Raw genomic sequence first — 25,960 nt, forward strand, 5'->3', positions numbered from 1 at the left:
CTGAGATCACACCACTGCACTCCAGTCTGGGCAACAGAGCGAGATCCTATCGCAAAAAGAACAAATAAATAAAAATAAAATAAATATACTAATATTTACTGAGCAGTTTAGAGTATAATTAGTTTAATCTCAACACCCCATGATATAGATACTACTGCTACCCCATTTTAGAGGAGGCTGAAGCGCAGAGCGGTTAACTGATGTATCAAGGTCCTAGCAGAGTTCTAAAGGAGGCCCCGGGGACAGAAACCTACGGTTATGAATGCTTGGGCGGGCTGCACTGGACATCCATGGGATGCTGGGGGTGAGAGGACACTAGAGAGGGGCCAGAGGGAAGGCGCAGAGGGAGATAATGGGTCAAAGTGTCTGAAGAAGGAGACAGGGCTGGGTAGCCCCAGCCACACTGGCCTAAACCCAGGTGGAGGGGAGGAGATAGGACCATGGACGGGATGTGGAGAAGTGGGGAAAGGCAGGCCGACGTGGGCAGGGTGCGAGGAGGCCTTGGAGAAACGAGGGTGGATGGGGCAGGCCCGCAGGCGAGGCAGGGGGCGCCGACAGAAGCGCCCAGGCGGTTGCAGGGCGCGCGGTCCTACCTCAAGCACCTTGGCGACTCCCGCGCTGTGCAACTGGAAGTGCGCAGGCTGCTCCACCGCCTCGTCGGCGCCCTGGTAGCTGAAGCAGGCTTCCGCTATGTCCAGGTGGCCGAGGGGCAGCGGGTGGTGGGGATTCTTGAAGTAGCAGAGGCAGCAGCGGCGCGCGTCCTACACGAACCGGCGGCTGCGGTAGCCGCTCAGTCGCGCTGGTTCCCGCGCGGGACCCGCCCCGGGCTCTTCGGCCTCCCCCTTGCCGTCGCTGCCCTCCTCTGGCCGGGCTCCGGCCCCGGTATCGCTGCCTGCGCGCCAACCATAGGTGCCCGGGCCCCCGCGCCTTCGCGCTGCCACTGCTGCGCTCCCTGCCCCCGAGGCGCCCCCTCCCCGCCACCCCGCTCCTCCTGCAGGCGCTCAAAGTGGCCTGGGACTTGCAGTCGCCTCCTGGCCCCTCCAAGCCCGCTGGCAGTTGTCCTCGCCCGCTGGCCGTTGCCCCCGCCCGCTGGCCGTTGCCCCCGCGGCGCCCCGGAGGCCAGGTCCTGCCTCCCGCACCTGCCAAGTCCCCGCACTGCAGGAGTCTCGCTCTGTCGCCCAGGCTGGAATGTAGTGGAGCCATCTCGGCTCACTGCAACCTCCGCCTCCCGGGTTCAAGCAATTCTCCTGCCTCAGCCTCCCGAGTACTTGGGATTACAGGCACCTGCCACCTCGCCCCGCTACTTTTTGTATTTTTAATAGAGACGGGGTTTCGCCGTGTTGGTCAGGCTGGTCTCGAGCTCCTGACCTCAAGTGATCTGCTTGCCTCGGTCTCCTAAAGTGCTGGGATTACAGGCGTGAGCCACCGCGTCCGGTCCAAAAGCCATTTTTGGATGAGAAAGACTCAGCTGCGTCCTGAAGAGCAAGTGGAATGGGGAAGAGGACGGTATGAATGTGAGTCCAAGAGCAAGGCAGTCGATAGACCTTCTTGCTGCGTATGGTTTTGCATTTTTTCTTCAAAGAATGTCACCGTCTGAAGAATGCTATCGGAAGACACACACATATACACACACATGCACACACACACGGCACGCAGCCGGTTCTCTACAGGATTAGAAAAAAGTTGCGCAAATCAATCTGCGCAGTTAAAAACAAATACGAAATGAGCGAGAAAGCACTTAGCAGTCAAATCTCGCCACCACATAAACTGGTTAAGTTTGGAAGCACAGCGGACACTCCCTAACAGTCTGTGCTGCTTAGCACCTCCGACTTCCGGCGTTCACCGTTGCTAGGGTGACCAGAGGCGCGTCCTAATGCTCCGCCCAAGAAACCATAGAGTACCGGAAAAGGCTCGAGCAGAGGGGTCGGAAAGGGAAAACAACGGCGGCTGCGGTGTGGTTGGTGGTGAAATGACGACCTTGGTGCTGGATAACGGAGCTTACAACGCCAAAATCGGTTACAGCCATGAAAATGTGTCGTAAGTGCTTTCTTTCTCCGAGGGACAAGATATATATGCCTAGTGGTTTCATGTGCTACGTTTCATCTCCGGACATCAATGAACTGCAGACGCCCCCGCGCGGCCCTGACTTAGCCAGAGGGATTCCCTGGTTGGAGCTGGGTGGGTGGTTGTGATGCTTTGAATTGAAATTGATTTTGGTTTTAGTTTTGGGCTGCGAGGCCCCGGAAGTGGGATGTCTGTTTTATTTCTTAAGAGGAAATAGCCAAGGAAAATAGACTTTTAGAGATGCGTTCCTAACAGAAGGGTCCGTAAAGTTCATCAGCCTTTGGAAACTGTGGGCAGCGTGTTTGGGTGTATGTGGATTTTCCTGGGTACAAGATTATAGGTTTCATTAGATTCTCAAAGGGTTCTATGACCCCCTAAAAGTCTAAAAATCACGGTTTTAGGATCTAGAGGCTTTGAAGACTGGCCTACTGGCCGACCTAGTTGGTAAGGTCAGTTAAACAGAAGTACTATTAATACAATGGCATTCATAACATGTATAGTCATAAAATATATGTTTGAATAAATAAGTAAACTTAAAGTCACGCCTTCCCTTTATCAAATTAACAGAGCATTAAAAAAATTCTTATCTTCCTTGCTCCTTTCCTCCTTTTTCATTTATTTTGAAAAAGAGGGAAATCAAACTGAGTAGGAATGTAAATTGTTACAGCCGTTCTGGAAAACGTTTTGGCAATGTGTATCGTTATCATTGTCGCCGAGGCTGGAGTGCAGTGGTGCGATCTCAGCTCACTGCAGCCTGAATTCAAGTGATCTTCCCGCCTCAGCCTCCGGAGTAGCTGGGATTATAGGCGTGCGCCACCACGCCCGGCAAATTTTTTGTATTTTTAGTAGAGACGGGGTTTCACGATGTTGGCCAGGCTGGTCTTCAGTCCCTGGCCTCAAGCAATCTACCTGCGTTGGCCTCCCAAAGTGCTGATATTACGGGTGTGAGCCACCACACCTAGCTGACACAGCAATTCTTTTTTTTTTTTTTTTTTTTTGGAGAGGGAGTCTCGCTCTGTCGTCCAGGCTGGAGTGCAGTGGCACCATCTCGGCTTGCTGCAACATCTGCCTCCCGGGTTCAAGCCATTCTCATGCCTCAGCCTCCCAAGTAGCTGGGACTACAGGCGCGCGCCACCGTGCCCAGCTAAGTTTTGTATTTTTAGTAGAGATGGGGGTTTCACCATATTGACCAGGCTGGTCTGAATTCCTGACCTCGTGATCTGCCTGCGTCGGCCTCCTAAAGTGCTGGGATTACAGGCGTGAGCCACCACGCCTGGCCACGACACAGTAATTCTATTATTACTTAGAGAATTAATTAGAAGTGCTTTGTATTATTCATAGACATCGTATACAGGCAGCCAAAAAATGGGAAGCAAGCTAAATAATCAGGAATAGCATATTGGCTAAATACATCAAAATACAACCATGAGATTGTTAACAAATTCAGCTTCTTAAAATTATGTCTTCAAAGAATATTTAAACATGTAGAGAAAATGTTGACAGTATTATAAGTGAAACAAGCAGGTATAAAACATTTTTTACAGTATTATCCCAGTGTCGTGTTGTATGTGTATAATTGATAATGGCTCTAGTTGAGCTTCCAAACCAGATTGTAAGCTCATGGCAAACAGCAAGAGGCCGAGGGGGGTGGATCACGAGGTCAGGAGATCGAGACCATCCTGGCTAACACGATGAAACCCTGTCTCTACTAAAAATACAAAAATTAGCCAGGTGTGGTGGCGGGCGCCTGTAGTCCCAGCTACTTGGGAGGCCGAGGCAGGAGAATGGCCTGAGCCCGGAAGGCGGAGCTTGCAGTGAGCTGAGATTGGGCCACTGCACTCCAGCCTGGGGCAACAGAGAGAGACTACGTCTCAAAAAAAAAAAAAAAAAAAAAAAAGTAGTTGCTACTTCTGTACCCCGTAGCAGCAGCAGTCTCCAATCTTTTTTGCACCAGGGACTGGTTTCATGGAAGACAATTTTAACATGTGGTTGGGGGTATGGGTTTGGGTGACGGTTTTGAAATGAAACTGTTCTCAGGTATTAGATTCCCACAAAGAAAAGTGTGCAAACTAGATCCCTTGCATGCACAGTTCAAAATAGGGTTCGTCCTCCTGTGAGAATCTAACGCTATGGATGATCTGACAGGAGATGCAATTTAGATGTTAATGCTCATGGCCCCACCCGCTTTCCCCACCCTGGTGCTCACCTCTTGCTATGAAGGCTTGATTCCCAACAGACCACAGACAGGTAACGGACCACAAGCCCTGCAGCTGGGGACCCCTGCCCTATAGCATCTTGCTGATTGAAGGTCTTTGGCTTCATGGAAACTTAATTTTTTCTTTTTCTTTTTTTTTTTTTTTTTCTTCTTTTGAGACAGTCTTGCTCTGTTGCCCAGGCTGGAGTGCAGTGGCGTGATCTCTGCTCACTGCAATCTCCGCCTCCTGGGTTCAAGCAGTTCTCCTGCCTCAGCCTCCCCAGTGACTGGGATTACAGGCACGCACCACTATGCCCAGCTAATTTTTGTATTTTTTAGTAGAGATGGGGTTTCACCATGTTGGCCAGGCTGGTCTTGAACTCCTGATCTCATGATCTGCCTGCCTCAGCCTTCCAAAGTGCTGGGATTACATTCGTGAGCCACCGTGCCCAGCTGGAACCTTAATTTTTATGGCCATAATTTTTAACTTGTGAATCTCTTTATTTTATTTTTATTTTTTGGAGACAGAGTCTCACTCAGTTGCCCAGGCTGGAGTGCAGTGGTGTGATCTTGGCTCACTGCAAGCTCTGCCTCCCGGGTTCACGCCATTCTCCTACCTCGGCCTTCCGAGTAGCTGGGATTACAGGCATGAGCCACCACGCCTGGCCTAACTTGTGAATCTTTAATCCAAATGGTATTAAGACTTTCTGTGTTAAAGCCAGAAAGACTAAGACCTTTACCAAAATACTGGCTCTCATCTCTGCAGTGGCAGAAGCAATACTGACCTGTAAGGGTTTTTTCTTGAGGATTACTAGAGAAAGGATCCGTATAGAACTTGTTACATACTGAACTTTAAAAAAAAAATGGGGGAGGGGGGCATTTTAATGTTATTATTATTGTGAAATAGAGACAGGGCCTTGCTCTGTCCACCCAGGCTGGAATGCAGTAGTGGGATCACAGTTCATTTCAGCTGCAAACTCCTGCGTTCAAGCAGTCCTCCTGCCTTAGCTTTTCTCTAGAAGATAGGAATATAGATGCTCATCACTATGCCTGCCTGATTTGTATTTTTCTTTTTTATTTTATTTTATTATTATTTTTGAGACTGAGTCTTGCCCCGTCGCCAAAGCTGGAGTGCAGGGGTGCGATCTCAGACCACTGCAACCTCCACCTCCCAGGTTCAAGCGATTCTCATGCCTCAGCCTTCCTAGTGGCTGGTACTACAGGCATGTGCCACCATGCCTGGCTAATTTCTGTATTTTTTTTTGTAGAGACGGGGTTTCACCCTCTTGGCCAGGCTGGTCCCGAACTCCTGACCTCAAGTGATCTGCCCGCCTTTGCCTCCCAAAGTGCTGGGATTACAGACATGAGCCACCACGCCTGGCCTTATGTTTTATTTTTTGTAGAGACAGGTTCTGGCTGTGTTGTCTAGGCTGGTCTTAACTCCTGGTCTCAAGTGATCATCTTGCTCCCAAAGTGCTGGGATTATAGGCATGAGCCCCCACTCCCAGCCTTTTGTATTATTTTAAGACAGAATGAGAAACACTGGATATACCAATCTTAGGATACACTAGTCTTTTGGCATCAAGAGTAGTGGTTAAGTAAAAATGTTTTTAGGAGCTAAATATTTAGGGGATAATTATTTGTTTCCTTGTTTCTAGGGTTATTCCTAATTGTCAGTTCCGGTCAAAAACAGCACGTCTTAAAACTTTTACTGCCAACCAGATAGATGAAATAAAAGACCCTTCTGGACTGTTTTACATCCTTCCTTTTCAAAAGGTAATCCAATTAATTATGTTTCATTTCTAGCATTGTAGACCTAAATTTAAAGATAATTTTAATTGTATGTAGAAGGCTGTGTGTAACTTAAATTTTAACTACAACCTAATTAAACCCAAGTTAAAATTTAATTGTTTGGGTAAAAATAAATGACCATGATTTAGTTACTTATTGTGAGTACTGATTTTTACTTAATTAACTCTTAAGTGGTATGCACACATTAATGTAAGAAAATAAGTATAGGGAGGCGACTGTATATATATATTGGTGTGTCTTTTGAACCTCTGACATTTTAGTTATTGCTTATTTGTGAGTTTTTTTTTTTAACTTTTTAAAGGAGAAAAACATACTAACATAATTGGTTTGAAATTCATACAGCAGTATTCCCATGTAGCAAACACCTGCACGTTCTGCACATGTATCCCAAAACTTAAAGTATGATAAAAAAAATTTTTTTTAATTAAAAAAAAGAAATTCAAACAGCATTACACTGGAAATGATAACCATAGATAGAAATCAGTGATTTAGAATCTGATTTTTAAATATTATTCAAATATTTATAATCTGATTTTTAAAAATTATTCAAATAGTCTTGATACTTAAATTTATAAAAATATTTTTTAGGGCTACTTGGTGAATTGGGATGTTCAAAGACAAGTTTGGGATTACCTTTTTGGAAAAGAAATGTATCAGGTAACAAATTAGAGTATGTATTCAAATTCTATTTCCATGTTTAATTGTAATGAAAAATTATAACTTACATTTTAAGATTTATAAACTTATGAATATATTCTCAGTACATAATTTAAGTCACTTTTAAAATAAATAATAAATGCAAGTGAATAAAATTTCCATGTTGAAGTAGAGGTTGAGTAAAGATAGTCTGTATGAAACTCAAAATTTTACTTCAGATTTCTATTACTAGATCAATTCACTGTATCATCTTAATTTTCACAATAAGACGTCTTTGCTTACGTATCTAAATACGTGAATATTACAGGAAGATTTTGTTGTTTTTAATGTCTGTAATGTGATTATAGGTATACAGAGAAAATGTTCAAGTTTTAATACTTCTCAAGAATGTGTGTGAGAGAATTACATAAACTTGAATATCTTAAGCTTTTTTTTTTTTATTTTTTTATTTCAAACATCTACAGGCCAAGCATGGTGGCTCACGCCTGTAATCCCAATACTTCGGGAGGGTGAGGCGAGTGGATCACTTGAGGTTGGGAGTTTGAGACGAGCCTGGACAACATGGTGAATACAAAATACTAAAAATACAAAAATTAGCCAGGCATGGTGGCACACACCTGTAGTCCCAGCTACTCGGGAGGCTGAGGCAGGAGAATTGCTTGAACCCAGAAGGTGGAGGTTGCAGTGAGCCGAGATTGCGCTACTGCATTCCAGCCTGGGTGAGACTATGTCTCAATAAATAAATAAATACATAAATAAAACATCTGCAAGTATTTTTTTAATATGATTTTCTTTTCTTTTTAATAGAGATGCCCAGGCTGATCTCAAACTCCTGGGCTTAACCAATCTGCCCAGGCGTGAACCACCGCACCAAGCCCAATTTTCTCTTGTTTTTTTTTTTGTCTTGTCCTGTCCTGTCTGTTTTTTTTTTTTTTTTTTTTTTTTTTGAGGTAGAGTCTTGCTCTGTCACCCAGACTGGAGTGCAGTGGCACAATCTCGGCTCACTACAACCTCCGCCTCCTGGCTTCAAGTGATTCTCCTGCCTTGGCCACCTGAGTGGCTGGGACTACAGGCACGTGCCGCCACACCCGGCTCTTTTTTTTTTTTTTTTGTATTTTTAGTAGAGATGGGGTTTCACCATGTTGGCCAGGCTGGTTTGGAACTCCTTACCTCAGGTGATCTGCCTGCCTCGGCCTCCCAAAGTGCTGGGATTATAAGCTGAGCCATCTTGCCTGACCTTGTTTTCGTTTTATTTAAAAACATAACAACAGCCCCAATATTTGTTATATCATTCATTAATGTTTCCATAATTGTCTTTAAACAATTTTATAGTAACATTTTATTTTCTTTCATTTTTTAGAGGCAGAGTCTTGCTCTGTTGCACAATCATGGCTCACTGCAGCCTCAATTTCCCAGGCTGAAGCAATTCTCCTACCTCATCCTTCTAAGTATTCGGGTCTACAGGCATGCACTAATTTTTATTGCCTCGCTAATTTTTATTTATTATTATTTTTTAGTAGAGATGGGGTCTTGCTATGTTGCCCAGGCTGGTCTCATAAATTCCTAGCCTCAAGCAATCCTCCCACATCAGCCTCCCAAAGTTCTGGGATTACAGGTATGAGCCACTATGCCAGGCTGGTAACATTTTATTAGTGCTACCTCCAAGAGAAGTAAAACTGCGTAATAGTTAAGTACATGGATTCTGTAAGTAGACTCCCTGGATTCAAATCTTACCTATGTCATTAAATAGCTCTATGAACCTTGGTCACTTATTTAACTTTTCTGTGCCTCAGTTTGCTCATCTATTAAATGAGGATAGTAATAAGACTTATCATGATTATTGTGAGGATTAAATAAATTTGTATATGTAAAACAAGTGTTAATTATCACTACAAATTATAAAACATTTTGGAATATTTTCTCCTATAGGTTGATTTTTTAGATACTAATATTATTATCACTGAACCGTACTTTAACTTCACTTCAATTCAAGAATCAATGAATGAAATTCTATTTGAAGAATACCAGTTCCAAGCAGTATTAAGAGTAAATGGTGAGTTCAAGTTTTCACTGGAATTGAGTTACATGACTATGGATATGAATAGGGTAATATTTATAAAGTCCCAAAATATTAAGTGGCATTCTTGGCTGGCGCAGTGGCTAGCACCTGTAATCCCATCATTTGGGGAGGCTGAGGTGGGTAGATCACTTGAGTTTAGGAGTTTGAGATCAGCCTGGTGATGAACATGGTGAAACCCTGTCTCTACAAAAAAATAGAAAAATTAGTTGGGCGTAGTGACACACACCTGTAGTCCCAGCTACTTAGGAAGCTGAGACAGGAGGATCATTTGAACCCGGGAGGTTGAAGCCTCAGTGAGCTGTGATCGTGCCAGCCTGGGTGACAGAGTGAGATCCTGTCTCAAAAAAAAAAGAAATTGAGTTATGTGAAATGTGAATATGGATATGAACCGAGTAAATAAACTCTTAAAGTTCCAGAATGCTGTGTGGCATTTTTTAGATTTGGACTTTTTTTTTTTTTTTTTGAGACCGGGTTTTGGTCTTGTTGCCCAGGCTGGTGTGCAATGGAGCGATCTCTGCTCACTGCACCCTCCGCCTCCTGGGTTCAAGCGATTCTCCTGCCTCAGCCTCCCAAGTAGCTGGGATTACAGGTGTGCGCCACCATGCCTGGCTAATTTTGTATTTTTAGTAGAGATGGAGTTTCACCATGTTGGTCAGGCTGGTCTTGAACTGATCTCAAGTGATCCACCCGCCTTGCCCTCCCAAAGTGCTGGGATTACAGGCATGAGGCATTGCACCTGGCAAGTCTTGGAATTTTAAAACTAAACGAACCCTCAGAGATTATATAGTCAGACATCTCTCATTTTATCTTTTTACTAACATTTCTTTCTAAAGAAGTTATTAGCCACATATTTCTCATTTCTGAAAGATTCTGAGGTAGTTATCTTTTCTGTCATTTATGTGTTTGCAATTATTATTGTTTGTTTGTTTTTGTTAAGTCAGGGTCTGGCTCTGTTGCCCAGGCTAGAGTGTGTTGGCACAAACATGGCTCACTGCAGCCTCCACCTCCTGGGCTCAAGGTATCCTCCCGCCTTAGCTTCCCAAATAGCTGGCACCACTGGTGTGTGCTGCCACATCTGGCTGATTTATTTATTTTTTGTAGAGACAGGTTCTCATTTTCTTGCCCAGGCTGGTCTTGAACTCCTGGACTCAAGAGATCTTCCTGCCTCAGCCTCCCAGAGTGCTGGGATTATAGGCGTAAGCCATGGCTCCAGGCCCAATTCTTATTGTTTGAAATTATGTTAGTAGCTCAGGCTGCCAGTGTGAGGGAGAACAATCTGTAAATATCATCTAGAAGCAAGTTTATTACAGGCTTAGATTACGTGACATGGTTGGGTACAATGAAAGTATTTAAATATTTAATTTTCAGAATTTAAGTCCATATAAGCAGCAGTATGTGCAGTGGTTAAGGGCACAATCTCAACCAGGTGCAGTGGCTCATGCCTATAATCCCAGAACTTTGGGAGGCCAAGGTAGCAGGACCACTTTAGGCTAGGAGTTTGAAATCAGCCTGGTCAACATAATGAGACTCCATCTCTACAAAAGAAAAATTAAAAAATTAACCAGGCTTGGTGGTGCATGTGTATAGTCCCAGCTACTGGAGAGGCTGAGGCAAGAGGTTCACTTGAGCCTAGGAGGTGGAGGTTGCATTGAACCATGATCGTTATCACTGGGAAGGTGCTACTGGCATCTCATGGGTAGAGGCCAAGATGCTGTTAAACATCCTACAACACACAGGAAAGCCCTATACAACAAGGAGTTATCCAACCCCCAATGTCAGTAGTTCTGAGGTTGAGAACCCTGCTGTACAGACACACAGCCTAGGTTTGAATCCTGGCTCTGGTACTTCCTAACTGTGTGACTTTGAGCACATTACTTAACTTCTCTGAGCTTCAGTTTCCTCATCTGTAAAATGGAATTGTTTTGAGTATTAACACACACACTCGTTATACAGATTTTAGAATAGAGTCTGGCATGTAATAAATGATCAGTAAAAATGAGCTGCTGTTGTAGTAATTATTTTAAACTATGGAGTGAATATTTACCTTTAAAAATGGATACCAGATTTTTATTATGTTTACCATGTAAGTGTGGTATTTTAAAGTATAAACACTATAAAGATCTTTTGACAGTTCTGAATGGTATTATAAATTAACATTTTTCTTGTAATTAAAGGGAACATTTCTGTCTTGCTGCTTGTCTTTGTTTTCTTCCTTTTTAATTTCTTTAAAGTAGTGTTATATTTTTGTTCACTTTTTTCTTTATCTTTTTTTTAAATAGCTGGGGCTCTCAGTGCACATAGGTATTTCCGAGATAATCCTTCCGAATTATGCTGTATCATTGTTGATAGTGGATATTCCTTTACACATATAGTTCCTTACTGTAGAAGTAAAAAGAAAAAAGAAGCAATTATTCGGTGAGTTGCATTTAATTTTCATGTTGTTTCTAAAGATTAAACAGAATGATATGTGCAATAATTAAATTTGAGTTCTCCTCTTTCAGGATAAATGTGGGAGGAAAACTCTTAACCAATCATCTAAAGGAGATCATATCTTACAGGTGATGCTTAGCTTTGATTCTTTGGGAGGATGGGGCTCTGGGGAGGAACTTCTTAAAGTAATTTAAGATTATTCTTAACTTTTAATGCCAGGCATGGTGACTCATGCCTGTAATCCCAGCACATTGGGAGGCCGAGGTGGGTGCATCACTTGAGGCCAGGGGTTCAAGACCAGCCTGGGCAACATGGCAAAACCCCACCTCTACTAAAAATACAAAAATTAGCCAGGTGTGGTGGTGCACACCTGTAATCCCAGCTACTTGGGAGGCTGGGGCATGAGAATCACTTGAACCAGGAGGTGGAGGTTGCAGTGAGCCAAAATCGCACCACTTCACTCCAGCCTGGGTGACAGAGTGAGACCCTCTCTCTCCAAAAAAAAAAGGAAAAAAAAAATAGTAAATGTTGTACATTAACTTATGCTGCTATTTTTAATTTTATTGTGTTTAACACGTAAGTAGATTTCTTAAATCTCAATTTCTTGTTACATTAACTTTGGATGGTATCATACCATCAGTATCCCTTTGCTCCCCTAAGTGCCCTACTCCTTTATATTTGCTCCCCCACTGTGTCACTGACCCCTGGCAACCACTGATTGGCTTTCCATCGCTATATGTTTATTATTTGAAGAATGTTAGTTGCTTTTTGTTTGTTTTCTTTTTATAATTTTATTATTACTATTATTGTTATTTGAGACAAGTTCTCACAATGTTGCCCAGTCTGGTCTCAAACTCCTGGGCTCAGGAGATCTCCCATCTCAGCCTCCCTTAGTAGCTGGGATTACTGACCTGCACTTCGCGCCCCTGAGCTTGGCAAGAATGTTACAGTCTCAGACAACTAGAAGGAGGATATTGAGTGTTACCAACACAAAAAAATGGATAAGTGTTTAAGATGATGGATATTCTAGTTATCCTGATCTGATGCACTGTGTGAGTTTCTTTTTTATTTTGAGACAGGGTCTTACTTTGTCACCCAGGCTGGAGTGCAGTGGTGTGTTCATGGTTCACTGCATCCTCAACTCCTAGGTTCAAGAAATTATCCTGCCTCAGCCTCCCAAGTAGCTGGGACCACAGGCATGTGCTACCACACCTGGCTAATTTTTGTAAACAGGTTCTCACTGTGTTGCCCAGGCTGGTCTGAAACTCGTGGGTTTAAGCTGTCCTCCTGCCTCAGCCTTCCAAAGTGCTGGGATTACAGGTGTAGCCACAGCTCCCAGCAAACCATCACTGTGTACCTGAGAAATATGTACAATTATTACATGTCAACTTAAAGTATACACATATATATTTTAAAGATACTGGTGGGAGAATGAATACTGGGATGGCCACACCCAGTCATGCCATACATTTTCCAATTTTTTCATTAAAAATAATTATGGCCAGGTACAGTGGCTCACATCTGTAGTCCCAGCACTTTGGGAGGTGGAAAAGTTTTTGTTTATTGTTAAACATCTTTATTTCTATAGTAAGCCAATGTTTAAGCTTCACCCTCAGTCAAATATTTATTATTAAACAGCTTGTATGTGCTTGGTACTGTGTGCTGACTCAACAATGCTTAATATAATCAGAAAAGAAAGTGCATAGAGTTAAGGCATTGTAGCCAGATTCTATTCAGAACGGTTTGCGGGGGGATGTTTGCTTTTTAGTTAGATAAACCCCACTTAATATCTTTGTTTTCCATTTCCTTACCTATAAACTGACTAATATCTACCCTCAGAGGAATAGTATGGAAATTAATGGAAGTGACAGTATTCCATAAAGTTAAAATTATTTTACACATTCAAGAATTTCAAATTTCAAAAAATCAGTTGCCTGAAAATTTAATTCCAGAAAAAATGTCAGATAATTGTAAATTATATTTGTTTCTGTGTCAAATTTTACAACTTTTATTTTTGTTAGGCAGCTACATGTTATGGATGAAACACATGTGATTAATCAAGTGAAAGAAGATGTATGCTATGTGTCTCAGGATTTTTATAGAGACATGGATATTGCAAAGTATGTATAATGACAGTCTAAGAATTGGAAAGTAGATTATTGGGGGATGTTACACATAATTAGGATATTTCATAAATCTCAATTTTGTTTTCCAGGTTGAAAGGAGAAGAAAATACAGTAATGATAGACTATGTCTTGCCTGACTTCAGTACAATTAAAAAGGGCTTTTGTAAGGTAATTTTTTTTTTTTTTTTTTTTTTTTTTGAGACGGAGTCTGGCTCTGTCGCCCAGGCTGGAGTGCAGTGACCAGATCTCAGCTCACTGCAAGCTCCGCCTCTCGGGTTCACGCCATTCTCCTGCCTCAGCCTCCCGAGTAGCTGGGACTACAGGCGCCCGCCACCACGCCCGGCTAATTTTTTTTGTATTTTTTAGTAGAGACAGGGTTTCACTGCGTTAGCCAGGATGGTCTCGATCTCCTGACCTCATGATCCGCCCGTCTTGGCCTCCCAAAGTGCTGGGATTACAGGCTTGAGCCACCGCGCCCGGCCCCTGTAAGGTAATTTTTAAAAACCATCAATGGATGGTTGCTATGGCTCATGTCTATAATCCCAACACTTGGGGAGGCCAAGATGGGAGTTAAGACACTGGCCTGGGCAACAAAGCAAGCCCCTGTCTCTTATTATAAAATTAAAAAAAAAAAAAAATCAGTGATATTTCAAGTGATCACCTCAGTTAGATTTGAAAAGAATTTCATTTAGGCCAGGCGCAATGGCTCACACATGTAATCCCAGCACTTTGGGAGGCTGAGTCAGGTGGATCACGAGGTCAGGAGTTCAAGACCAGCCTGACCAACATAGTGAAACCCCGTCTCTGCTAAAAATATTAAAAAAATTAGCTGGGTGTGGTGGCGGGTGCCTGTAGTTCCAGCTACTTGGGAGGCTGAGGCAGGAGAATCACTTGAACCCAGGAGGTGGAGGTTGCAGTGAGCTGAGATCACACCACTGCGCTCTAGCCTAGGTGACACAGCTAGACTCTGTCTCAAAAAAAAAAAAAAAAAAATATAATAATTTCACATCCAGCTGGGATTGGCAGGGCCTTAGAGAGTTGCTTTTCTTTTGTCTGTCTGTTTTTTGTTTTTTGTTTTGAGACAGCATCTCACTCTGTGACCCAGGCTAGAGTGCAATGGTGCGATCACAGCACTCACTATAACCTTGACCTCCCAGGCCCAAGTGATCCTCCTGTTTCAGCCTCCAGAGTTGCTGTGACTGCAGGCATGTGCCACCACGCCTGGCTCATATTTGTATTTTTTGTAGAGACGGGGTCCTACAGTGTTGCCTAGGCTGACCTCAAACTCCTGGACTCAAATGATCCTCCTGCCTTGGCTTCTAGGTGTTGGGATTACAGGCATGAGCCACAGCTCCTGGCCCTTAGAGAGTTGTTGATTACTACCTTCCTGCTGGCCATTTCACCAGGCGAAAGTGAAATTTGATTGATAAATTTCTTAGTAAATTTATTTAGAAAAAGAACTATCAGCCAAAAGATAGCACATAGGGCAAATCTGGAGATAAACAGTATCATTATGTATATTATGGCTAACTCATTTTTGTTTACTAGTTTAAATTGAGTTAGAAATTGGTTATTTTCCTATTGTGAAAATTATTGACATGGTTGACCCAGGGCCAAATTTTACTTCTGTTTGGTCTGGTATGATTAGATTAGAAAAGGGCAAAATCCAATGGAGTTTCAAAGTGTTGAGAAGCAGTTTATCATGGATGTCAAAATAATTTCTATTTATCTTTGATCAGCTCAGATAAAATGACTTCTGTGTTTAGGTAAATGTGAAGTTTGTGTTTCTGGTTACCAACTTGATGAGGACTGTTGGGAAGTTAAAAATCTTTGGTTAGAAACATAAGCACATTTGTACAAGGAGACATTTATAATATTCATTGCAGTGTACTTTAAAATAGTGAAAAATTGAGTCCTGCCTAAATATCCACTAATGGAAGGAGAATAATTTTTGAATATGTTCATATAATAAAATAATAAGCAGTAGTGAAATCAAGTAGAGCCTATATAAACAGCATGAATAAATCTCAGAAATCTGATTTTCATAGAAAAGCACATTTAGAAAGCTATGTATACTTTTAGTCTATGCAGAATAATATATGTTCTCTTTTTTTGGTGAGAATAATAATATGTTATTAAGGTATACTTAAATATGAAGTAAAAGTGTAAAACACTATGTGTGTGAATGATAAAACACCAAATTAGGGGAGTGTCAGCTTATCTGTAAAGTTACATTAAGCTGGTTGGTGAATACGTGGGTTTTATGTAGTTATTTATACTTAGTATGCCTGAAAACAAAAATGAATTTTGTTTGGCCAGATTATTGAGGTGAAACATGAATCAGAGTTCAGAGACCACTTGGGGCCCTATAAAAACTGAAATCATCCTTTTATGTTCTTAGAAACAGATCCTTGTTACTGGTTGTGGTGGCACACACCTACCTATAATCCCAGCATTTTGGGAGGCTGAAGTGGGAGGATTGTTTGAGGCCAGGAGTTTGAGACCAGTCTCAGCAACAAAGTGAGACCCTGTCTCTACGGGAAAAATAAATTAATTAATTAAAATCAGCTGGGCATGGTGTCGCACACCTGTAGTTCTAGCTACTCAGGAGGCCAAGGTAGGAGGATTGCTTGTGCCCATGAATTCGATTTTACAGTGAACTATTATCATTTCACTGTACTCCAGAACTGGGCAACAGAGCCAGACCCTGTCTCTTTAAAAACAGAAGAAACAAAAAACAAAGAATGAAACAGATCCTTTTGAAAGGACCTAGGCTGGCTTTCAGAAATGGGAATTAAGATACATGATGGGAAAAGGTTGCCTGGGCATGCATCAGGTGGAGAGAAACTGGAAGCCCAAGTCCTAGCTAGGATACGGAAGGTGTGATTTTTTTTCTTCTTTACAAGACGAGGAAAACTGCCCCAAACATTTAAATACCAAACCTCTTTCTAACTAGGAATATTTGATCATCGTCATATTTTATAGCTGATACCTTGTGGAAAATTGATGGTACTCTGTAGGGTTAACAGGGGTAAAGTAATCCTGATTTCTACAGAGATGGATCTGAATAAAGTCTCAGTGACTTCCAGTCTTAAACCTGACTGGTCACTGGAATCTCTTGGGGCACTTCAAAACAAAACAAAACCTGTAGCCATGTTCTCAGTTCCTCTTCCTAGAATTATTTACTTCATAAGTTTGAAAACTTAAAACCTCTTCCAGATGATTGGATAGTCAACTAGGAAATCTTTCTTTTTAGAACAACTCTCCTTCCCTGCAAATGACAACCTATTTGTTTATTGGACATTTTCTTCTAAACTCTGCCAGCTTCTTCCTTGCCAAATCATAAGCCGTGTTTTCTCAAGTGAGTACCTTATACAATAAGCCAGTAGAGGTGTGGTTATTCTCCTAGTTGACCATTAGTTTCCTCATCTTTAGAAAAGGCAGAAGCCGTATAAGGTTTCTTATTGGCCTTTGACCTTGTGAACAGAATCTGGTTATAGACTGCACTTAATTTACTCAGGATACACTGTTGCTGATTCTCATATCTAATGTGTATTTTAATATCAGATGAGTGGACACAGTCAGTTGGAACTGGGCTTTTGGCAGATGATACAGTGTTACAGCAAATGTTTATTATAGAAAGAATGGTTTAATCTTTGTCAATTTTGTTAAAATGTATACCTTATTCAGATTTTGTGTTAAATCATCTTAATTTTTTAAAGATTTAGAAACAGTTATATTTTACATATTGGGATTTTGTATATTGTTTTGATTTTAATACTTGATTAAAATAAACATTTGAGAGCCTTTATTCCTAGGATTTTGTTAACACTTGAACTTTGATAGTTTCAAGAATATTTTTAAGTAGTTGGGGGAAGTTACATACTTGATTTTCTAGCACTAACACTAGTAACAATAGCAATAAAAATAGGCCTGTAATATCCTTACAGATAACAACCAATAGAAATTCCAGTTTTATTTCTTATCAGAAAGAGGAAGCCTGCTAATGTATAATGAATTTGACTGACCTAAATTGAGAAAATCGTCCTCAACATTGATTAGCACTTTCTGCAGAGCCAGCATAACTTACACTGATCATTTCTTTAATTGTACTGGAACTAACTTTATGAGGGCTGTGTAGTAACCATGACCTACATTGACACATGACCTAAAGTAGCAGCTCCCAGTGACACTTAAAAATTTCATTTGTCTATGTCTAAAATAAAAGTCTTTTTGTAATTATACTCTTTTGTAATTATACTGTAATAAAACAGAAACTACTTATAGTACCAGATTACATTTTTTGTTTGTTTTGAGACGGGGTCTTGTTCTGTAGCCCAGGCTGGAGTGCGATCACGGCTCACTGCAGCTTTGGCCTCTCAGGCTCAAGTGATCCTCCCACCTTAGCCTCCCAAGTAGCTGGAACCACAGATGTTTGCCACCACGCCTAAGTTTTTAAAAAGTTACTTGTAGAGACAAGCTACCATGCTCATCTGTGTTGCCCAGGCTAGCCTCAACTCCTGGGCTCAAGTGATCCTCCCACTTTGGCCTCCAAAGTGCTGGGATTATAGGTGTGAACCAGTGTGCCCAGCCTCCAGATTACATGTTAATGGTTAATGGCTTTAGTGCTAACATTTAACAAGGATATCTAGACTGGCTCTCTCCCCTAGTTAGTCATTTTATCCAGAATAAGTCCCATGATCCTCTTCTGTCAATCAGGTCTATGAACTAGATAACCTCTAATGTTTTATCAACTGAAATTCTCTAAGTCTGCAACTATCTCAGGTTATTTTGAATGTTGACAAAATGACTTATATCCCTTAAACTCAAGTCAGTGAATGGCTGGAATTTAATGAATTTGTAAATTCATAGAAAATATTTTCCATTCTGCTTGAGAAGGAAGAATACTTCTGTGAGGCATAATATTCTTCTCTTTGTTACACAGAACTGTATTTTGGGTTAAAAGTGATTTATAGTTTTCTGGGTTAAAAGTGATTTATAGTTTTCTGTTCTTCCTGGAGTATTTGTGAATATTGTGTAATTTTCAGGATATTTTTTATTCTAGAATAATGTTTTGAGCATGGAATTCCCAAATGATCAAAATCTAAGCATTTATATCCAGATTATGAGTGGTAGTATCGTGGAAGGAACATTTTATATGTGCTTTGGGTTATGATATGAACGACCTTGAACAAGTAATATGCTCTTGCAGAGCCCAATTGCATCATTACTTTAAAAGGAAAATATGCCCGTGTTACAGGGTTATATGAGAGTTCAGTGGGATAATGTATGTAATATGTTTAATGAATGATATGCTGTTGTCTTGCATACTGTTATTCAAAAATTTATTGAGTACTGTGTGCCAGGTACTTTTTTACGCTAGTTCGTGGATATGTGATGGTGAACAATATAAGCTATGAAGGATAATACAGGGTGACAGAGAATAGTGAAGGATCTTTTTATTTGGGAAGCAGAAAAAAACCTCTCAGGAAGCTGAAATTTGAATAGAGAGTAGATGGCTGATCATATTGAGGAATCTATAATGTTATTTATATATGTTACTTTTTAATAAATTGCTAGTGTTTTAATATATTTTAAGTATTTTTATACTTACATAAAGGACTGGGACCTATCCTTTCATGGGAGGACAACTGCATTAATAAGTCAAATGAAATGAGTGTCTTTACCTGAATCTAGGAAAGCTGATGGTTGTAAAATTGAGAGGGACGGTTATTTTTAATGATTTAGAATATTGTGAGAGGAGATTATTTTTTCTAGCCCCCTCAGCACTACAGCTCACAGAATGGGTGGGGTAGCAGAAAATAAATAACAAGAAAATATGAGTCATGGTTGTTTAAAGTTTGTTTGGTATACATAGGCCTTATAATTATAAGGTAATTTCAAGGATAAGGACCATGGACTTGCTTAAATCATTTGTAAACTAATTTAGAAGAGAGATTGAATACATAGTAAAGAAATGTAGAGATGTAGACTGTTTCCAGAAGGGAATGGGGAAATCCTAGTAGAATAGAGGCACATATCCAGTAAACACCTAAATTAGGGGAGTGAAAGTAGACAGTAGAAACACAAGACATAGTAAATTTTTTTTTATTTAGAGTGTGTTCTTTGTTCCCTAGGAACTAGAATCATTGTACCATTAGAGATAGATTATCAAGTTCTCTCTTGTCTGTTCTCTTTTTTTTCTTTGTATTTTATTTTATTTTATTTTTCTTAAGAGACAGGTGTCTTGCTATGTTTCCCAGGCTGTCTTGAACTTCTGGGCTCAAGTGATCCACCCGCCTTGACCTCCTAAAGTGCTGGGATTACAGGCGTGAGCCAGGGCACCTGGCCCTCTTTGTATTTTAAAGTGTGTGGAATAAAGCTGCCAAATTATCTTTGAAGGAACAGCCATATTGGCGTCAGTAATTATTTAGTTGTGTTTTGTATGATTTTGGCAACAGTAAAGGCAGCCACATTTTTCTCAATTTTGAGAATCCTGAAACTTCCAAGACCATGGTTAATATATTAGTATTGCATATTATTAATGTAACTTAAACTTTTAATCTTCTTTTTCTTTAAGCCAAGGGAAGAGATGGTATTGAGTGGAAAATACAAATCTGGGGAACAGATTCTTCGTTTGGCCAATGAGAGATTTGCTGTTCCAGAAATACTCTTTAATCCTTCTGATATAGGAATTCAAGAAATGGGAATTCCAGAAGCTATTGTCTATTCAATTCAGAATCTACCTGAAGGTACATAAATAGAGTAAAATACTAAAGAATTATAATTGTTTAAAAAGAATCATAAGCCCTATGAACGCTGTTTCTTCTAAATAATTTCAGGGAAATTGGTGAGTCTGTTTTATTTACAGAGATTTCTAGATCTCATAATGCACTTAAATAATTCTTGATTCATCTTTAAGTTTTTTTCTTTTTTTTATCTTGTGATTATAAATTTGATAGAGGAGAAATCATTATGGTCCATTTAAACTTGAAGAAATGTATCTCTCCATGAGTATTAAATTGCCATATCCATTTTAGAAAAGTTTTCATTTAACCCAGGTCTGTACAGAATAAAAATTTATGACTTAACAATTTAATGGTTTTCAGCTATTGGTGGACTGACTTATTCTTTCTGTTATATTTAGAGTAACATACAGGATTAATTTTAAAGGGATTGGAATATGGTGTTTCATAGTGATTTCTGGATTCTCCTGAAACATGCCTTAAGTAAATAGTGTTCTAGAGTTTTAGGATACTTTAATATCTCCCTGGTTCACAAGAAGTAGGCATTGGAGAAAATCTAGCACAGGCCATGTACTTTCTTCTCATAAAATAATAATAATAATAATAATGCTATCCGTACATAATTATTTCACAGCTATTTTCATATTTCCCATTTTATATAAGGTTGCAGTCACAATGTGTACAACATTTTGTACTACACTGCTTTAATGTCATGGCAGAGTGAGACTCAAGGTCAATATAAGGAAACTCTGCCCTTGTTTTACTGAACAGAAACATTAGGTGGGACAGTCTGTACCTCTTAATTCCTGATGGATTTTCCAGTGGTGTTTTGAAGGCTTTTAATACTTAACATTTGCTATCATGTAACTTTAATGCGTGTTCATACTTAGATCCCCTCTTTAAATATAGATTATGAGTGTTTTTAACTATCAAAGGTAAGTATTGCACAGCATATATGTTTGCCTCAGTGAGATAATGTGGAGATTTGGGCTTGTAAGTTCAAATGTCATGAAAGACCTTTTCATCCTTATGATAGCTCACAGTCTCAGCCTACAGCAAGACCCCTCCCCCCCATTTTAGAGAATAATAATTATAATTATCAACTTTTTTTTTTAACTACAGTGTCACTCATTTTTATATGGCTTACATGAGTGTACAGTAAGTAGCCAGTAGTTTACCCCCCTCACCTTAGGGTTTTCTTTTAAAGATCTATGAGGTCATATTTCACTCTTTAATGTCTTTATTTGTATAAACTGTAATCTCATTACGAATCTTAGAATGGACTTGGAAATTTATTTGATTTCCCACCAGTAACTCTAATCCCTCATTGCTTCTTATCTGATCCCTCATCCACATCTTTCCAGAAAAGTAAACAGATTTTCTAATGCCTTTTTTCCTTTCTCTTTTTTCTTTTAAAGAAATGCAGCCGCATTTTTTTAAGAACATTGTCTTGACAGGAGGAAATTCCCTTTTCCCAGGATTTAGGGATCGGGTTTACTCAGAAGTTCGATGTCTTACTCCAACAGATTATGATGTTTCTGTTGTGCTGCCTGAAAAGTAAGTGTTGTTTTATATAGAAATGAAACATGGAAGTCTGCGTATAGAAAAGGTGGTCTGTTGACTTGAGTTTAAAGCCTGGCTGTCCCACGGTGGCAGATTTATTTCACCTGCTGAATATTCATTTCTCTTCTTTCAGAAATTGAAATGATAAATCTTACATTTCACTAAATTAAATGGAAGTATGTAAAGTGCCAACCATAATGTTTCGTACACGATAGGTGCTCAATTAAGTATATGGGGTGATTACTCCCATGTAGTAAATCAGCCTTGGTCCTAAAAGATTTTTATAGGCAAAGCAATCAGGCTATTATCTATATGGTTTATTTGAGATGTATTATTTCTTGACAGTTTCTGTCAGGAATAGAAATTGAATAATTGAACCATTGTGATAAGTTTTATCAATTCATAAATTATTTTAGAATTTTAAAAATTCTCCTTTAAATGATTTTTCTAATGAGGTTTTTAAAATTCAAAACTGTTTTATGTCTACCCTGTACCCTGTTATATGAGAAAAAGTGCATATCATCACTTCCACTTTAGTGGTTAAAATAAACTAAGGTAGGGCCAGGCGCAGTGGCTCTCACCTGTAATCCCAGCACTTTGGGAGGCTGTGGCAGGCAGATCACTTGAGCTCAGGAGTTTGAGAACAGCCTGGGCAACATGGTGAAGCCCTGTCTCTATAAAAAATTAGTCGGATGTGCTGCTGTGCACCTGTAGTCCAAGCTAGTCAGGAGGCTGAGGAAGGAGGATCATTTGAGCCCAGGAGGTGGAGGTTGGTGTGAGCTAAGATTGCACCACTGTATGCTAGCCTGGGTGACAGAGCGAGACTCTGTCTCAAAAACAAACTAACTAAACTCCCCCAGACCCGCTGCAAAAAAAACAAAAAAAACAAAGGTAGAATTTTACAGCTCTAAGGGCTTATATATCATCCTATTCAATATTCGTATTTTGTAAATAAAGAAACAAGGGCTCATGAGTTGGCAAATGCCTTATAGTGAGTTAATAGCAATGATCAGATTAAAACCCAGTTTTCTTACCTTGAGTGAGGACTTCTTACCAAAATATATGTCTAAAAAACTCACCTCTAGTGTTAGTGGCAGAGTTGCAAACAAGACCCCACATACCTGACTCTTAATTCTAGAGTTTTGCTTTAAAGCTAAAGTAGAATTTTCCAAAATCAATAGAAGTTCATAGAAGGCCCTCATTGGTATCCCTTTCTTTTATAGCTATGAGATAAATGAATAAACAATTTAAAAATATTGGAATGATTTTTCTCACCACTAATGTTCATATGTTCTTAAGAGTATAAAGCATATTGGCTTTTTATCTTGCATGCACAGGTTACAGGCCAAAGGATCCACAGAAATAAGTCTTATTATTTTATTAAATAAATTTTTATTGTGCATCCACTGCTTTTGTATAAATGTATGTGTATACTTACATATAAATCCATTTTTATAAAAGCTTAATGCAAATATAATAAATACAATAAAGAAAACATTTATTGGCCAGGTTTGGTGGCTCACACCTGTAATTGTACCAGTTTGGGTGGCCAAGGTAGGGAGATCACTTGAGTCCAGGAGTTGGAGGTTACAGTGAGTTAGGATTGCATCAATGCACTGCAGCCCGGGCAACAGTGTGTGACCGTGTCTCTAAAAAAAACAAAAAGAAAAAAAAGAAGGAAAAAAGAAAGAAAAGAAAACCTTCTTTTTTTTTTTTTTCTGTAGACAGTCTCACTGTTTCACACAAGCTTGCCTCCAACTCCTGGGCTCAGTAATCTTCTGCCTAAGCCCAGCCAAGTTGGGTTTTGGGGTTTTTTTACTTTTTTTTTTATTTTTTGAGATGGAGTCTCACTCTGTTGCCCAGGCTGGAGTGCAGTGGTGCAATCTCGGCTCACCACAACCTCCGCTTCCTGGGTTCAAGTGATTCTTCTCCCTCAGCCTCCCGAATAGCTGGGACTACAGGTACACGCCATCATACTTGGCTAATTTTTGTACTTTTGGTAGAGATGGGGTTTCACTATGTTGGCCACGCTTGTCTCAAACTCCTGACCATGTGATCCGCCCGTCTTGGCCTCTCAAAGTGCTGGGATTACAGGTATGAGCTACTGCGCCTGGCTTTGGGGTTTCTTTTTTTTTTTTTTTTTTGAGACAGAGTCTCACTCTGTCACCAGGCTGGAATGCAGTGGTGTGATCACAGCTCACTGCACCCTTGACCTCTGGACTCAGGTGATCCTCTCACCACAGCCTTCCATGTAGCTGGGACTGCATGCATGCGCCACCATGCCTGGCTAATTTTTAAAATTTTTGGTGGAGATGGGATCTCGCTGTGTTGCTCAGGCTGGTCTTGAACTCCTAGGCTCAAGCAGTCCTCCCACCTCAACCTACCAAAGTGCTGGGATTACAGGTGTGAGCCACCATAACCAACCTTTGTTTATTTAATAGAGACAAAGTCTCCCTCTGTTACTTGTGTGATCACAGCTCACTGCAACCTTGAACTCCTGGGTCCAAGCAGTCCTTCTGCCTCAGCCTCCTAAGTAGCTAGGACTACAGGTATATGCCACTACACTTGACTAGAAAACATTGATTTAACTTTTTTCTTTACCTTTTTCAGATTTGAAACTCTAAACTGGGGAAAAAGAAGAGTAGAAATAGAATTGAGTCATAACACAAAGTATAACCTTGGTTGTAGATAGCAAAACCAAACTAGATGTTTTACTTGCTCTAATTTTACCTATTGTCTGTGTCTTCCCACATAATTGTTTATCATACACTGTGTTTTCTGTTTCGTTTATTAGAGGCAACAAAGTGTAGCAGCAAAAGCACAGACTGTGAAAACAGTTCTCAGTTAAATCCTAGTTCCAGCCTAAATTCTAGTTCCAGACTTAACTTCTCTGAGCCTCATTTTTCAAATCTATAAAGGGGGCTCATGACTATAATCCCAGCACTTCGAGAGGCCGAGGTGTGTGGATCACCTGAGGTCAGGAGTTCGAGACCAGCCTGGCCAACATGGCAAAACCCCACCTCTACTAAAAATACAAAAAAATTAGCCATGTGTGGTGGCATGTGCCTGTAGTCCCAGCTACTTGGGAGGCTAAAGCAGGAGAATTGCTTGAACCTAGGGGGTGGAGGTTGCAGTGAGCTGAGGTTGCACCACTGCACTCCAACCTGGGCAGTGAGGTTGAGATGGAGTGAGACTCCATCTCAAAAAGAAAGAAAGTAGCTATTTTATGGGTTGCTATGAGAATTACTGAGATGACATATCTTTGCCACATTCAGAATTTAGACTCAGTATGACAGTTTTTCTTTTTAGGCATCTTTTGGTCTTTTGCTTATATTCTTGTTTTTTCCTTAGAATTAGAGGGTCCATAAATTCAGGACATAGGGAAAAAGGAACATTTACTATTTTGTAGCAGTGAACAAGGTTCCTTTCCTTTTTGGGTTGCTTTACTCATATGAAATGTATGCTTATTTCTGTACCTTAAATGATTTTCTGTTGGGTTGGGTAGAGCTTGCCACATTTTAATGGCAAAAAAAAAACCCACAAATTACTTTTGCACCAACCTAATAAGTAATTTATGTTTCAGGCATTTCAGTTTTACTGTAAAATCATCTGGGTTCATTTATACCTTTATTTTCAGCCCTATTACTTATGCCTGGGAAGGTGGAAAATTGATATCAGAGAACGATGATTTTGAAGATATGGTGGTAACAAGAGAAGATTATGAAGAAAATGGACATAGTGTCTGTGAAGAGAAATTTGATATTTAAGCAACATTTTTGAATGAAAGTCTTGACTAGTTGTGACCGTAAGGTTTAATTTCAAAGTTCCTTTTAAAAGAGGTTAAGGAACTGTGTTACCTTTCATCCTAAGAAAAAGGCTTGAATTTATAAATACTTTGATTGATTGCTAATTTTCAAAGGCTTTTTATGTAGGTTATTATAGTAAACTGTAACTCAGTCCACATTTTCATTTAGGAGCTAGACTACCATAACAATGCTTATGCTGTTTCCAAGGGTAGGTTATTTTTCATTAAAAGAAGAAAGAATGAAGCATTTTAAGTTTAATTCTTCATAGGTGAAAACACAAATTTAACTGCTTCACTGGACAGTTTTCCTTAGAAGGTAGTTTTGTGTGACTGTGACTAAAGTATTTTATTTAAAAACTGTCATTCTTATTTATACATTCTAGAGTTGGAAAGACTGATCTTTATGTGTATAATGTTTATTTTGTACCTAGAGTACATTTAAAAGGGTGGAGACTAAGCTAATAAAGTTTTTTTGGTCACTAC

General features: G+C 40.1%; 2 protein-coding genes across 2 annotated transcripts; one reads left to right on the forward strand and one right to left on the reverse strand.

Annotated features, from left to right (window-relative positions):
- On the reverse strand, positions 1-1,243 carry LOC110740429 (cuticle collagen 39-like). Its single transcript, XM_021922812.1, has 2 exons — positions 594-1,243; positions 1-46 (listed from the first exon to the last, which is right to left on the reverse strand). The coding sequence occupies exon 1, from the start codon at positions 1,201-1,203 to the stop codon at positions 595-597; it is 609 nt and encodes a 202-aa protein (XP_021778504.1). The 5' UTR covers positions 1,204-1,243; the 3' UTR covers positions 1-46; position 594.
- A 614-nt stretch (positions 1,244-1,857) lies between these two features.
- ACTR6 (actin related protein 6) lies at positions 1,858-25,960 on the forward strand. The gene is made up of 11 exons (XM_031650692.1): positions 1,858-2,037; positions 5,917-6,034; positions 6,659-6,727; positions 8,657-8,780; positions 11,087-11,222; positions 11,309-11,365; positions 13,259-13,357; positions 13,453-13,531; positions 19,944-20,115; positions 21,528-21,666; positions 25,310-25,960. The coding sequence occupies exons 1-11, from the start codon at positions 1,874-1,876 to the stop codon at positions 25,437-25,439; spliced, it is 1,287 nt and encodes a 428-aa protein (XP_031506552.1). The 5' UTR covers positions 1,858-1,873; the 3' UTR covers positions 25,440-25,960.

Source organism: Papio anubis, chromosome 9 (assembly GCF_008728515.1).
Source record: "Papio anubis isolate 15944 chromosome 9, Panubis1.0, whole genome shotgun sequence".
Classification (NCBI taxonomy): domain Eukaryota; kingdom Metazoa; phylum Chordata; class Mammalia; order Primates; family Cercopithecidae; genus Papio; species Papio anubis.